General features: G+C 39.9%; 1 protein-coding gene across 1 annotated transcript in view; it reads left to right on the plus strand.

Annotated features, from left to right (window-relative positions):
- The window catches only part of LOC103482356 (contactin-associated protein-like 5), a 174,079-nt gene that overhangs the window by 138,722 nt on the left and 21,535 nt on the right, over window positions 1-13,822 (plus strand). Inside the window, 2 exon segments of the mRNA XM_008438481.2 lie at window positions 1,716-1,955; window positions 5,905-6,126. Of these exon segments, the coding sequence (XP_008436703.2) occupies window positions 1,716-1,955; window positions 5,905-6,126 (462 nt within the window).

Here is a 13,822-nt window from a genome sequence, read left to right on the forward strand (position 1 = left end):
CCCCAAGAAGTCATGACAATAAACAGAAATAAAACCTTGAAGACATCCATATCTGTGGAATTAACCTTTATAATGTATTTCACTTAGTCATCGAGTAAATGAAATGAACTTCTGAGTGACATTATAATCTGTTGCATACGATTACATGTGCATGATCATCAGTCAATATCTTACATACAGCGGACATTTCTTAGCATCTTTGATCACTTTTAGAGGAGTTAGTAACAATCAACTCCAATCTCATAGCATTTGATCCTAGCTTTTTATATAAATGTTATTTATTTATAAAAAAAAAGAAAAGAAAAAACCTTACATCACCATCTCATTCTGATTTACAAACAAACCTAAAGTTGTTTATACTGAAGTCACATACAGAGGGACCAACAACCTCGGCAAGAAAGAATCATATCATTTMTTTCATATTTCACCTTCGTCTTGAGCTATCAAAGAATTTTGGTTTACCTTTTATAAAGCTTTGTCCATACCAAAAGTAAAGAGGATGTGTATTCATTCAAATGGATAAATTACGTTTTTAATTTATTCCTGTTAATTTATGTTTGGATAGTAGTKGAGAATACTTTTGAATACTTTTGACTTTCATCAGACCACACAAAAGACYACAACACATTTAAGGTATTTTATTGGTGTCAAAATGTATCGACATTGTTAACTTAGCTTTAGCAGTCCCTACCTGCAGCTGCTGACCCCAAAAGCTGCTCCGAAGCACATTCATGAGAAGTGGCACATAAAGCTGCGACATTTTGTCTTTGTTAYGTTTTTATGGCTTTGWCTGCATGGATGTGCAGACCAAACCTAAAATTCTATCCCCAAAATGGCATTATCCATATTTTTGGATAAACRCATATCTCATTAACCGTCACTGACTTTTCAACAAATTCATAACATCTATTTTTTTATGTGTTTGTACACTGAAAATGGTGATGAAGAGGACAAAACGTTTATACAATGAGTCACTGAAACAGACGAGACTTAAATGCTCTAAAAATCCCCATCAGTTGCATCAAACACTGAAGATTTGATGCAAGACAAATGAAACAAAACATCCATTTTTCTCTCAGTGGCATCAGAAGCCTTTTTATCCATTCAGCCCATGAAAAATGACAACTGTGGGTCATKCTGTAATAAGAATCCTGCTACAGGGACCTCAGCGGGGAGAAGGGTTAATAGCACTAAAAACAGCACAGASACACTGCATCACAACCTGTAACACTGGTAGGTAGGATTCTACTTGAAAGAGTTTGAATTCAGATGAGGGAACATATAATGAATGCATGCAGCAAATACAGGCAGAGCTTCTCTTCATCTGAAACAATACAGCATTTAAGAAGCTTCATTTATCAGCCTTAAGGGATTGTGAAAGGAGATTATGCCTTTAGGTTTGTGATTCTTTTTTTCCTCTCTCAGATAAATTACTCTCACAACTGTATGATTTATTYTCCATCCAAAGTCATCAGTCTTTCATCTCTGGGAGGGAAAACCTGCAGTGAAGAAGTACAGTTTGAGTTTCCCTGTAAAACTGATGAAGGCAAATAGTTTGTATCATTAGTCTGGATCAGGTTTTTATCCTTAGATGCCTAAATTGTTTCTCTAGATTCATCCTGGTTGCTTATGGTATGGAAGCTTTATGAATAGCCATAGCTATGAAGTTACTGCAGATTTTTTTTTCCCCCATCTAAATGGTAGTATGTTTTCAGGGGGAACAGCATCCCAGCAGAGAGGCTTCTTGGGCTGCATCAGATCTTTTATGGTCAACGGCATGACCTTTGACCTGGAGGAGAGGGCTAAGATGACCCCTGGGGTGAGCTCTGGCTGTCCAGGGTATTGCAGCGGCTCCAGCAATCTTTGTCACAACCGAGGCCGCTGCATCGAGAAGAGCAACGGCTACATCTGCGACTGCTCCCAGTCTGCCTATGGAGGAGCCACCTGCAACCAAGGTGAGTCCCACTCTGTGAGTGTGTAAACAAAAGATACACAGTGTAATTCTTTTAATCAATTAAGGTTGATTGTAGCAAACAGAAAATCAATCACTGTCAAGGTTATTCCATTACAGAGAACCAATAGGAATACGAGCAACGCAAGAGACAATTAATACCTGTCCCCACTGCAGAGTGTGGGAGCATTTAAAATGCATTAGAACAAATTATCTCCTGCAGTATGGGCACAGCCTGCACAGGCTGGAGAGGAGTAGGCTGAGCAACCTGCAATCTGACCAAGTGACAAAGAAACAAAGTGAACACTCTGTGAGAACACAGATGAAAACTCCGCCTGAAGCTGTGGCGAACCGCTCTGCACAGTYCCACTGTTTGCTGCTCCTTATGAACTGAGATCTGAAAACAGCAGGAGCTYCAGCGTTGTTTAAAAACCCGCTTCTACCGCCATGCTGTTTATGATACAGGGTCATGAAAAGATGTAAATTAGAGCCTGATTCTCTCTCCCTTTGGAGGGCAATGGCATCAAATAGAGTATCAATTTTGTAAATAAATAAATAAATAAATAAATAAATAAATAAATAAATAAATAAATAAAGAACAAAAAAAATGGCTTATACAACATTGATATAATCATATTAATAATCAGTGTAAAGATCTTATTGGGATTAGAACAATCACCATAGTAATCAGCTCCGTCCTCAGATTCTCTATCAGACTCAAGTCACACACCAGAAAGTTTCCTCCAGAATGTTCATATTACTTCCAGTCTGAAGAAACATGTTGATGACCTGAATCTGCTTGGGTTATATGAACTATTTTAGCCCAAAACCTTACATTCTCTTTAGGAAATCCATGCTGAAACTTCTGTTTACAGCTCTGTTAATCACTAAAATATGATGCTTTTAAATGTCTTTCTGAGTATGCTGAAGGTCAGACCTTCACACAAGCCAAAAGAAGGAATGTACAGATACAGAAATCTGATTAGTGCACTTCGAAAAATTATTTTGATACGTAGAATATAGGACAGCGTTTTTTTGTTTGTTTTTTTTTTCATATTTTTCCAAATTTCTTACTAGTTTTTTAAAATTATTATTTAACTTGAAATTTCCAAACAAAATATACTAAAGTTTAAAAATCTTGATTATAAATGAACAATGATTTTCTTGTGCTTGTCCCACTGAGACAGATTGGGACACACACATTGGGATACTTTATGATGCATTGAGACACATTTGGAGACTTTATGATGCATTGGGACACATTGGGACCCCTCCTGGTAATCTAGAGCGTGTCATTGGGCAGAGGGTTCTTTGAGTCTTTCTGCTGCCTTCTCTGATAAGGGAAAGATAATGCTGATTGATTAATGCAGTAATGAAAATGAAGCACCATTGATCATTTTGCAGTAAATTTGATCATACCATTAAAATGTGTTTAGCTCTTGATGGTATTTTTAGATAAATCTAGCATGAATAATTCCCTTTGGTTCTTCATTGTACTGACCCTCCTCAGAGTGCACTGAATTAGTCATGAAAAACGATTTAATAAGCAGGGAGTGTGTGGTCAAAATTCACCAGCACCACAGCAGATGGAATTGTGCCTTTCTGCGGGTCAGTCTATGTAGATCTAAAAACAGACACAGCCAAACTATTTCACTAGTGAACAAAGCAGTCAGCAGGGAACAGAGCAAATGAAGTGTTGAGTCACATAGAGAAGCCTGAATACCTTCCTCACCAACACAGCCTGTAGACAAACCTCACCAGCTGGTTCTGTTGGACCCAGCTGAGGTAAAACAAGGATGCATTTGGTTATGGTCTGCTGCTACTCTAGCTGTTTGTCTTACAGTCAATCATTTATGTTATTTGTCTATTTATTAGTCAAGGGGTGGTGTACATTAATCAACATCATACAATGTAAATTTGCCCAAGTTAGATTAAGTAAGCTAATTTTCATCTGTGTGAATGAGAAGGAATCATTAAAACCCAAAAACAAGACCTCCAGCTGTAGGATCAGTTCCCGGTGTCTACAGAAGAGGAGTGAGTTGATTTGTTGCATCCAATCGTAGAACTCTCCAGCTGAAGTACGGCAGACAGGAAATGTTCATTCACAACTCTGATTCAGGGGCTGCAAAAACCACAGCGACCAGCTAAACCACAACTGCACTTGAAATCACTATTGTATCAGTCTATTGTGTGGCATTGGGAATAACACATCCCAAAGCTTTGATCAAGTTTCAGTTTTTCCTTCCTTCCTGTCCTTACAGCAATCATCTGAAATGCTGGTGAAATACTGAGATAGCTGGTTACAGGAAGCCAGATATGAATGACTCCTAGACTMATGCTTTTCTGCATCAGTGAAATAAATACTAAACTGCACAGATATTTTTAGATTTCAGATATTTTAATCATATCATAACAGATTAATGTTATGTTAAACTAGGGCTGAGAGTGTTTAAGGCGTGCTATTAATCTGTTAATATTACTATTATTAATAAAAAGTTAATATTACATTACATTTTTGGTTTGAGACTATAGAACTTTTTTTTTAAACGTTCATACAGTGGTGGTTTTTGAAATGGGCTTTATGGGCAATTTCCCAGGACGACATCAGGGTGGGGTACCCAAGAACTAGAAAATGAACTGTGTTTCATCTATCAGTAACAAGTTTGGTACTACTTGTTTGTATGTGTAGTGGAGTAAATTTACCCTGTAAATTTGCTGCTGAGTGCAGGGAGACTACATTACCTGGTTTCTGCTTCAGAAAAATTAGATAATTGTTTGGGTAATGCACTTTAAAAATGTGATTCTTAAATGTGATCTCAAGCCACTGTGTATGCCTTTATGTTGCAGAGCTTTTCTTATTATTTTGCACACACACACACACACGCACACACACGCCCACGCATACATCACACATCATACCTGCGGTGGCAGTAAAATCACTCTTTCTTCATTTTGTTTCAGTAGTTTTGTGTGTATGTAAGCGTAGTGGTGTGTGTACAGCGGTGGCAGCCATCAGTGATGTGCAGTGGGGAAGCAGTCGCCTCGTCTTGATCCATTTTACCGCTGTGTGCTGGCAGCAGGGACTGTGGCACTACTCAGCCACTCTCAATGCAAATATGTTGTTGCAGCAATGTAAAGACAGCTGTGAGCAGAGTGTACCACCATACTCTCGCTCCTACTCACCCCCATCATCCTTTACTGTGGAGAAAAAAACTGGGATTTGAAGACGGCATTTGATCTTATGCTTGAAAAAAAACAAACAAAAGAAATCAGCCACTCTGCAGCAGTACCTGCTTATATTAGTGCAGCACGATATGGCTCTGTGGTGAAGTCCTCATTATCATCTGTTTGAAGAAACTCTCTTATATGTGTGGAATCGTAAAGTTTTAGGTGAACTTTGGGTTTCCTCTGTTTTTCAACCCACCATCACAGCGGTTATATAACATCAACACAGGGAAGGCTGATCCTGCATGCTCTACTTTTCAAGGCTTGTTTTAACATGCCATGCCTGTCTGGGAGGACAGGCTCGAGAATTGTGCCAATTTTACACATCAAAGTTGTTTGTAGGTCTCAGAAAGTAGCACTGGATGAGGGAGAAAGAAGCTGTGCAAAGGCTTCTGGGCCCGCAGAGAGATCCGTCTGATAAATTGCCCCAAGTGATGAGACATGAAATACGGCAACTCTTTTGGATGTAACCAGGCTCTGCGCGATGGACACTAATGTCGGCTTTTTTAAGATCGTGAAATTCTTTCCAGTCATTGTGTGCTTTTGTTTTTAAAGCACTATGTCTTCCAAGAGATTCATTGCTTTGGGTTTGTTGATTTATCCTTTGATGTAATTTAAATGCCCTGTTGTCTTTTATTTTAACTGTAGGCGCAAATGAACCTAGACTTTTTTGAACTCTGTGCTGACAATAACATTGCACTGAGGTTTTTCTCCCTGTGTCCCTGCAGAGGTGTCTGTGTCCTTTGACAGAGATTCTTCAGTGACCTACACCTTCCAGGAGCCCTTCTCAGTGATGCAGAACAGAAGCTCCCAAGCTTCCAGCGCATTCGCCGAGAGCAGGGCCAGAGAGGACATGGCCTTCAGCTTCGTTACCTCCCAGAGGCCGGCCATGCTGCTGACTGTCAGCACCTTCACTCAGCAGTACATTACAACCATCCTGGCCAGAAATGGTAAGAATGGATATAAATACACAAATTCACCTCTGAGATAAACGATAGCAATGAACTATGGCGTGTGGAAAAAGTGAAAATGACAGTTTGACAGTGCTACATCTTAGATTTAAAGTCTGGAAAATGTCTATATTTGTGTTTATCTGTATGTGTTTCTTTTTTTTTTTCCCCTTCATAATCCAAAATGATACAGACACGTCTAAGTAATCTCTCTGAAAACACAAAAAAGTTCCCAGAAGGGATTGTTGGATTTGGATGTTTAATGCACAACTTCAGCTGATCCGAGTCTCGCAGAACCTGCTGGGTTTTTACCCACAGCAATCTTATGAAAAACAGGAAATATTTAGTGAGCGCTCTGCACCAGAGCACTGTGTTTTTTTTTTATTATTTGCCCAATTTTTGGATCATTCTGGAGAGTAAGGTTGCTCCAGACTGAGTTTTCAGGGTGGTAAACAGCAATCTGCAGTGACTGTTGCTGTGTTTGTGGCACTAATATCAATGGAATAAAAGCCGTCTGTTTTTTAGGTGAAGCACCCATGACTTTTCCAAGTGGCAAGATGTTAAGCGACCTGTGGAAGGGATGTCTGAGAACGTAGAGGGTGTTCTTTCAGCATTTTCTTTAAAAATAATTTAGTGTGTCCTTACTGAGTGATATAGGATGCTGTCAGTAGTACTTCATGTGTTTACCAATCTGGCCGTGTTCAGAGATGGTAGTAACATGTTTTCCTGTCTGATTCTGATAAAACTCCTGATCTCAGTTTGGTTCCCCACTTTATATACACACAAATACACCTGGCAGAGTGAGCTATCAGCTCAGATGTCATATGGGAGAAGGAGAATTAAAACTGCGTGACTTCTCAGAGCGCGCTGCCAGTGCACAGACACAACAGATTGTAACCCAATAAGCGTCACCACAGTGAAATCATTTGACAGCTTGCTGACACGGATCAGCTGCTCTACACACCTGAATCTTGCACAGAGGGCTGCTTAATTGAGTAAACATTCAACACTGCTCAAGAGTTTCTGTTGATACAGGGAAGACTTTACATTTTGGTTACCAAACTGGGTAACTTCCACTCAGTACTTGACCTTGACCCCGCAGAGAAAATTACCTGTGTCCTGTTGCTTAGTGATAAAGCTTAACTCAGTGATAACTTCCTACATGAAACAGAAAAAAAAAACAAATGTATTGAATATTTTCTCAGAGAAGATTGATATTTTTTTTTACCAAGCGGAAGAGTATGATTTAAGAAATGGTATATACATTTCTACACCATTTATATTTTATATTTTCTTAACTGGTAGATATTGGGTAGTAAATGTGCTCATGGTAAACGGACTGAACTAACTTGGTGCTTCTCTAGTCAATATCTAAAGTCTTAATAGAGACTGCAGGAGGCAAAGCAGTTACACTAACACATCTGAGCAAGTGGAAGTGGAGCTGAAACATTGTGTTCAGTGGTTGCCATGTCGCCGTACTTACAGTAAATGTCTAATGAGTTCAGGGAGAGTGGAAGGTATCAGCTGTCACGTCTTCCGTTAATCAATTGAAAAATGATGCCAAAGGCGCCTGCAGATTTCTTAATTTCAACAAAAGACCCAAAGAATACCGGATCTGACCAGGGGGGTGTGGGTCAGACAAACATTAGACCACAGCCAGAAAAGTCCATGCAGGGGATCAAAATCACAGATCCATAGCTGCTTCATTCCTCCTAATCCTTCCCTTCTAACTCTTGTCATTTCTTCTCATCCATACTTTACTCTAATAACACATAATCAACACAGACCACTGCTGATTGTCAACACTCATGCAGCTCCGTCATGTGATTGATGTGAAAGCAGGAGTCTATTTATTGAAACTCGGATACAATGTGTGCTGATGCAATGTTGTCAGGAAATGACAGAATCCCTGCCATGTTAACTGGCTGTTATGTTGTGACTGAAATAAGCGGCATCTACATGAATAGTGAGCAATCTACGCTGCTCTCCGTTGATTTCTTAATTACAGAAGTGAGTAGCGTCTGTGTTTACGTGTCTTCGGCGGTCTGCTCCTGTGCGCACTGCAGCCTCTCACGGACGAGAAAACAAATCGACAGATGCAAAGCTGCCCAACATTTATCTCCTGCTGTCACATAAAAACCATCGGCTCATTTCAAATCAAGTCAAGTGAAATAAAAATACTATAATCACAGGGCAGAAAAGATAAACAGGTTGTTTGACATTTAAAAAGCTTCATGCAGTCAGTACATTACTTTAAAGGGTTAATGGTAAAGACAGCAGAGTGCTGCTTGTGTACAATGACGTTCAGCAGGATTTAGGTCCTCACATTTCTCGAATGTATTTGTTGTGTTTTTTAACATGTTTAACATTAATCTTTAAACATGATCTGAGTACAAAAAGATATTTTCAAATAATGACTTCATAAATTCATTTAAAAATGCTCTCTACATATTTCTAGACCTGTGTAAAAATGTAAGTCTCTCCTGCTCTGTTTGTTAAAGGAGCAGTATTATAAAAAGTTGACTTTTTTGAGCTTTACAAGATAATGTTATTCCTTCATCAAAAACATACCGATGACCCATGGGGACCCATGGGGACCCATGGGGGCCCATGGGGGCCCATGACTGCCGATCATTGATACCGATCACATGGCTGTTAAGTTTTTTCTTTAGTTATAAATGCTACTACATGATCTGGAAAAATGGAAGCATAAAATCACCTAATTTACACAGACATGCAAATACCTGCAGGCACAATGCAGCGAGTTTTCAGTCAAAAAGACGACTGAAAAACCTGCAATCAGTAATACAATATTTAACACCAAGGCTCTCAGAAGCCTAAAGTTATACATGAAGTCAAATAAATATCACAGCTTTAAGGAGACATTCGATGTGAAAGAACGTTTCCGGGTGGAGCACAAACGGGGCCACGTCTGTGAAATGTTACTTCTCAGACACATTAGATACTTGAGCAGATTAGAGAAACGGCCCGTCGCTGCTGTACGTCTGCTTTGGTCCACCATGTTGGTTGTGGCCTTATGAATCTGTAAAACCAGTTGATTGTGTTAGCAACTGGAACAACGGGCCTGGAAAACACATAATGCTGGCCCTTTAAATCATGAATCAACTATGAATTTCATCATAGAAAGTTATCACAATCATGTCCCACAGCCAGGCTTGATTACTGCTTGATCTGCATGCACATATTTTTATAGATCTTGCCTGACAACACGAAGAAGACTAAAGGATCTTCAAAAGCAACACATTATTTCAAAATACAAAAAAAAAAAAAAAAAATGTAGGAGCAGACTAAAACGATACTTTCGTCTATTGGTCTGGAAAGGTTTTTGGAAGGTCTTTGTTTTGTTGCAACCGTTGTGAAACTAACAGACAGAATGGTTGCTGTTCTAACAGTCAGACACGGTGGTGGCAGAGTGATGGTCTGGGGCTGCTTTGTTCTTTAAATGACCTCCTGTAATGATGGAATCATCATCATGAACTCTGCTGTCCAGTTCAAAGGGAGAAGATCCAATCATTGTTTGTGATCTTAATCTGAAACGGGTCGATCCAGGAAAGATTCAAAAACATTCATTTGGATTTGGATTAGATGTATCAGAATCTGGACTTAAATCCGCGCTGTGGGTTGGTCTGATGTAGGCGTGTGATTCTAGGAAATCCTCTAGCAGATCAAATGAATTAATTCTTTAAAGGAAAGTGGGTCAAACTGTGACGTTAAAGACCCACTGCTAGTTATCAAAGTGCTTGATGGCTTATTTTATTTTATTTCATTTATCACCAATTGTAGCATAACCAGTTACCAGATTTGGAGGGCAATTAATTTTCCAAAAGGAACAGGTTAGTTTGCATTAGTTAACATTAAAATCCTTATATTTTATTGACTAATGTTTTCTTTGTCTAACCTTGATTCTTGTTTGATGGTCAGAAACATTTAGTTGAAACAGAAAGCAACATTTTAGAAATCTGAAAGGGAGAAATTCCTTTTTTTTCGTACAGAACGTTTTCTTTTTCCCTTTAAAAGCAAAAGTATACATTCATGGATCCTGTGATCAGGAGGATATCTGCAAGTGTGTGTGAAACGAGACAGTTTCCTCACAGAGATTAACCCAAGTCAAAGCTGCACACACCGCATGGCTGGGATCTCSAATCAGCCTTGTTGCTCCCCGTCCTCTGATTCTGCGTTCCCGGTTGCACATAATTCAGGATACTGCTTCGGCTTCTTGACCCACAAGGAAAGCTGCTTAATCAAACATGTCCGCGGTTCATACATTTTTAAACGCATACTTTAAATTTAACACAAATATTTTAAAAAGCAAATCTCTGATAAGGTGGAGTGGCAGAAAGAAGCTACAAGAAGACTGTTGCTCCAGAAAATGTTTAATCTCTGATGTGAGTTACAAACATCACCGTGAAGCTCTATTTCCTCTCTAGTCCAGCACAGCGCAGCTGACCATGATGATCCGAGAGGTAAAAATGAAGCTGAATCACAGCGACTGAAACAGGTTGATGCTTTGGTCGAACAGAACGACTGCAGAGCTTTTGTTGTTTGATGCCATTAAACTGTGCAGGTGTTTTTGATAGAGACGACAGAGAGTTCAGCCCTGCTGTGACAGCTGGACCCGCGTCTGGTCAGTCGCTCACCCTAACCAACCCACAGCTTGACGGTGCACCTTTTGGAAAAGGTGTACTTTAATTATGTTGCTTTGACAGAACTATTAAAAACAATACAGCTGTATATGGAAATGCCTGTGTCGGGCAGGCCTTGTCTTCATGCTGCTCAGAGCACGCATCTTTTTTTTTTTTATCCCCCTGATTTTGATTTTTCTCTTTTTTTCTTTTTTTTACTCGTTGCTTATCACAAAAAATACCTTCACTCTCAAACTGAGACACATGCGTCGTCATGGTAACCAAATGATCTTGCATAATTACACTGGAGATGGCTCCTTTGACTGTGAATTGGTCCACTTAACACTCGGAGAGTTCACTTGGAGGCGGATGGAGATGGCGGGGAAAATAGAATCCACTCAGTGTGGAAGGATCCAGCTGTAATCCTCCTGAACTCCAGTTAACACAATGGATAATCAGCAAACAGAAGCCCATTCAAGGACACATGCAAGAAGCGCAGATCCCATTCTAATCTTTATGTAATAAGTCAATACTGAAAGAAAAACATCTCTATGCTATGATAAAATGGAGGTGGTTTACATGCGCCGTAAAGATGTTTGATGAGAAAACGGAGCTATGGGTGAGGAGGGGGGTTGGCAGATTAAAAAGCCTCTCTGCATTCACTTATGCCGCGTTTTGTAGCATTGATATGTGAACAATCCCACCACGTTCAAACACGCAAAGAACGTTTTAATTTTCCATAAAGGGGTCACAAAAAGGTTCTGTCACGACTGACAGAAAATAACAGAAGACCCAGATGATTTTAAAATGACCAGATGAACAGCCCGGTGGCGTTTAAATGCAGTTTTTAAAATCATGTGTCTTCAGTTCTCTGTCTGCTTCATCATCTCCTGTGTCTTCTTTTGAAATCTGAAGTGCTGCTTACAGCCTGGTTGTGTCCCATCAGATAAATAAATCCATCCATCCATTTTCTTACACTCTTGTCCTTAATGGGGTCGGGAGGGTTGCTGGTTCCTCTCCAGCTAACGTTCCGGGCGAGAGGCGGGGTCACCCTGGACAGGTCGCCAGTCTGTCACAGGGCAACACAGAGACACACAGGACAAACAACCATGCACACACACAATCACACCTAGGGGCAATTTGGAGAGGCCAATTAACCTGACAGTCATGTTTTTGGGCTGTGGGAGGAAACCGGAGTCAGATAAATAAATATGAATAGTGAAATCAACTCTAAAATAACAAATGTGACTAGCATCTTGCTGACTATAAACTGACGCAAATACATAAAGACTTTCAACACACACATGTTCATATATATATATATATATATATGAACATTTTATTACATGTTCATCTTGTAATAATAGGTGAAGCAATGTAAAATAAAGTCCGATGACAGATCAGACACGGGCTCCAGCTGAAGAGAGCAGGAAGCTGATCTTCCATCTGCTGCCTTGGAACAATGCTGCAGTCTCCCCCGCAGGTTTGTGTTTATAGGCAAATGAAAAGATCTGACCTCTCTGCTTTCGCTCCTCCTCTGCATCTCTTCCTTCATTGGATTTCTCATGGCCTTCAAATTCTTTAGCAAAAAAAAAAAAAAAAAGGAAGAGAGTGGGGAAAAAACCACTCCACTGTGCTTCACCAGAGCTATCACACTGTGCAGCACTTTTCAGAGGTGGGCTGTTGTATTTGTGATGCTAGTTACTTGCTGTCAGCCTAGTGTCCCAGCACTTTCTGTTTCTGACACATGACAGCCCTCGAAGCATTAAGCCGCCACTGTTTAAGCTGCATCCACACTCGACAGCATGATATTGAGTGACATATGTAGCACCTTTGTGCAGTTTTTAGCCACCCTCCTAATCCACTCTTGTGTGTTAAAGCAGAACACCCGCGTCCCTCAGGCCTCCGTAAACAGTGAAGGGCAAGAAGACACTTTATCCACGGTGACCTTCATCTGGTGGAGCACTCTCAGTATCTGAAATGAATCACAACACAAAGCCCTTCACTTACACTCTGGGAATTGTAATATTGACCCAGCTCCACTTGACAATGCATAGCTTTCTGACTCTTTGATCTGGCAGCAGCTGTCTGAGTGTGTGTGTGTGTGTGTGTGTGTGTGTGTGCGTGTGTGTGCGTGTGTGTGTGTGTGTGTGTGTTAAAACCAGAAACACTGAGCACATATCGACTTGTTCAGTTCTGAAGTGAGAAGCTCTGAGAAAAAATATTTGTTGACTTCAAAACAGGTGGAAAGTATCTGATGTTTTGCTTGAAGAAAAACAAACTCATTACAAACTCTATAAGTAGACAGTTCATAATAGTACTACAGTGCGTGTTGAGGAGTTTTGGGAACGAGTCACTACTTTCTGTGGACATGTGGTCTGTAAGTTTAAAAAGCTAATAAGTTCATTCTTGAAGCATCTTTTATAAGCAAGGCAAATCAAAAGACTTTGCAAATGCACATAAGGCCAGAGGTCATATCAACATGGGTTCATATTTCATTCTGCAACCTGTCTACTTTGATGCCAAGGGAAACCTTGATATAACAAAATCAATCTCACAAATAGAATGACAAGCTATAAGATAAGCTTAAAAGAAATGAGTTTTTATATGCCAAAGTCCCAAGATGGGACCTTTAAATTGTGTTTCTGCTATGCCCATAAATCTGATGCGATGGATGACGAAGCTGCTGACTAACCTCCTATTCGTTCAATGCTGTTTTAGGATGGTGAATCCTCAATTCCAAAGCCTCTAGAAAACTCGTTATTAGATACTGCAGAAATGGCTCTGACTGATTTAAATTAATGAGACTCTAGCTGAGCCTGCCCATTTGTCCTTCAAAGAGTTAAGAATATCCTGAACTTCAGAGAGGAAGTTTTGTACCTTTCCTAAGTATTTGTTAACGAACAGCAGATGCCTGTTTCCTGTATCTCAAAGGGTTTGATTTTGGTGACAAATGAGGAACAAACCTGTTTGAAAGAAGTGTTTGAGAATCTAATTCTCTGAAGTTCAAAAGAACACGTTGCCGTTAGCACACCGAGTAAGATGACAAGTCA

Source organism: Poecilia reticulata, linkage group LG2 (assembly GCF_000633615.1).
Source record: "Poecilia reticulata strain Guanapo linkage group LG2, Guppy_female_1.0+MT, whole genome shotgun sequence".
Taxonomy (NCBI): Eukaryota; Metazoa; Chordata; class Actinopteri; order Cyprinodontiformes; family Poeciliidae; genus Poecilia; species Poecilia reticulata.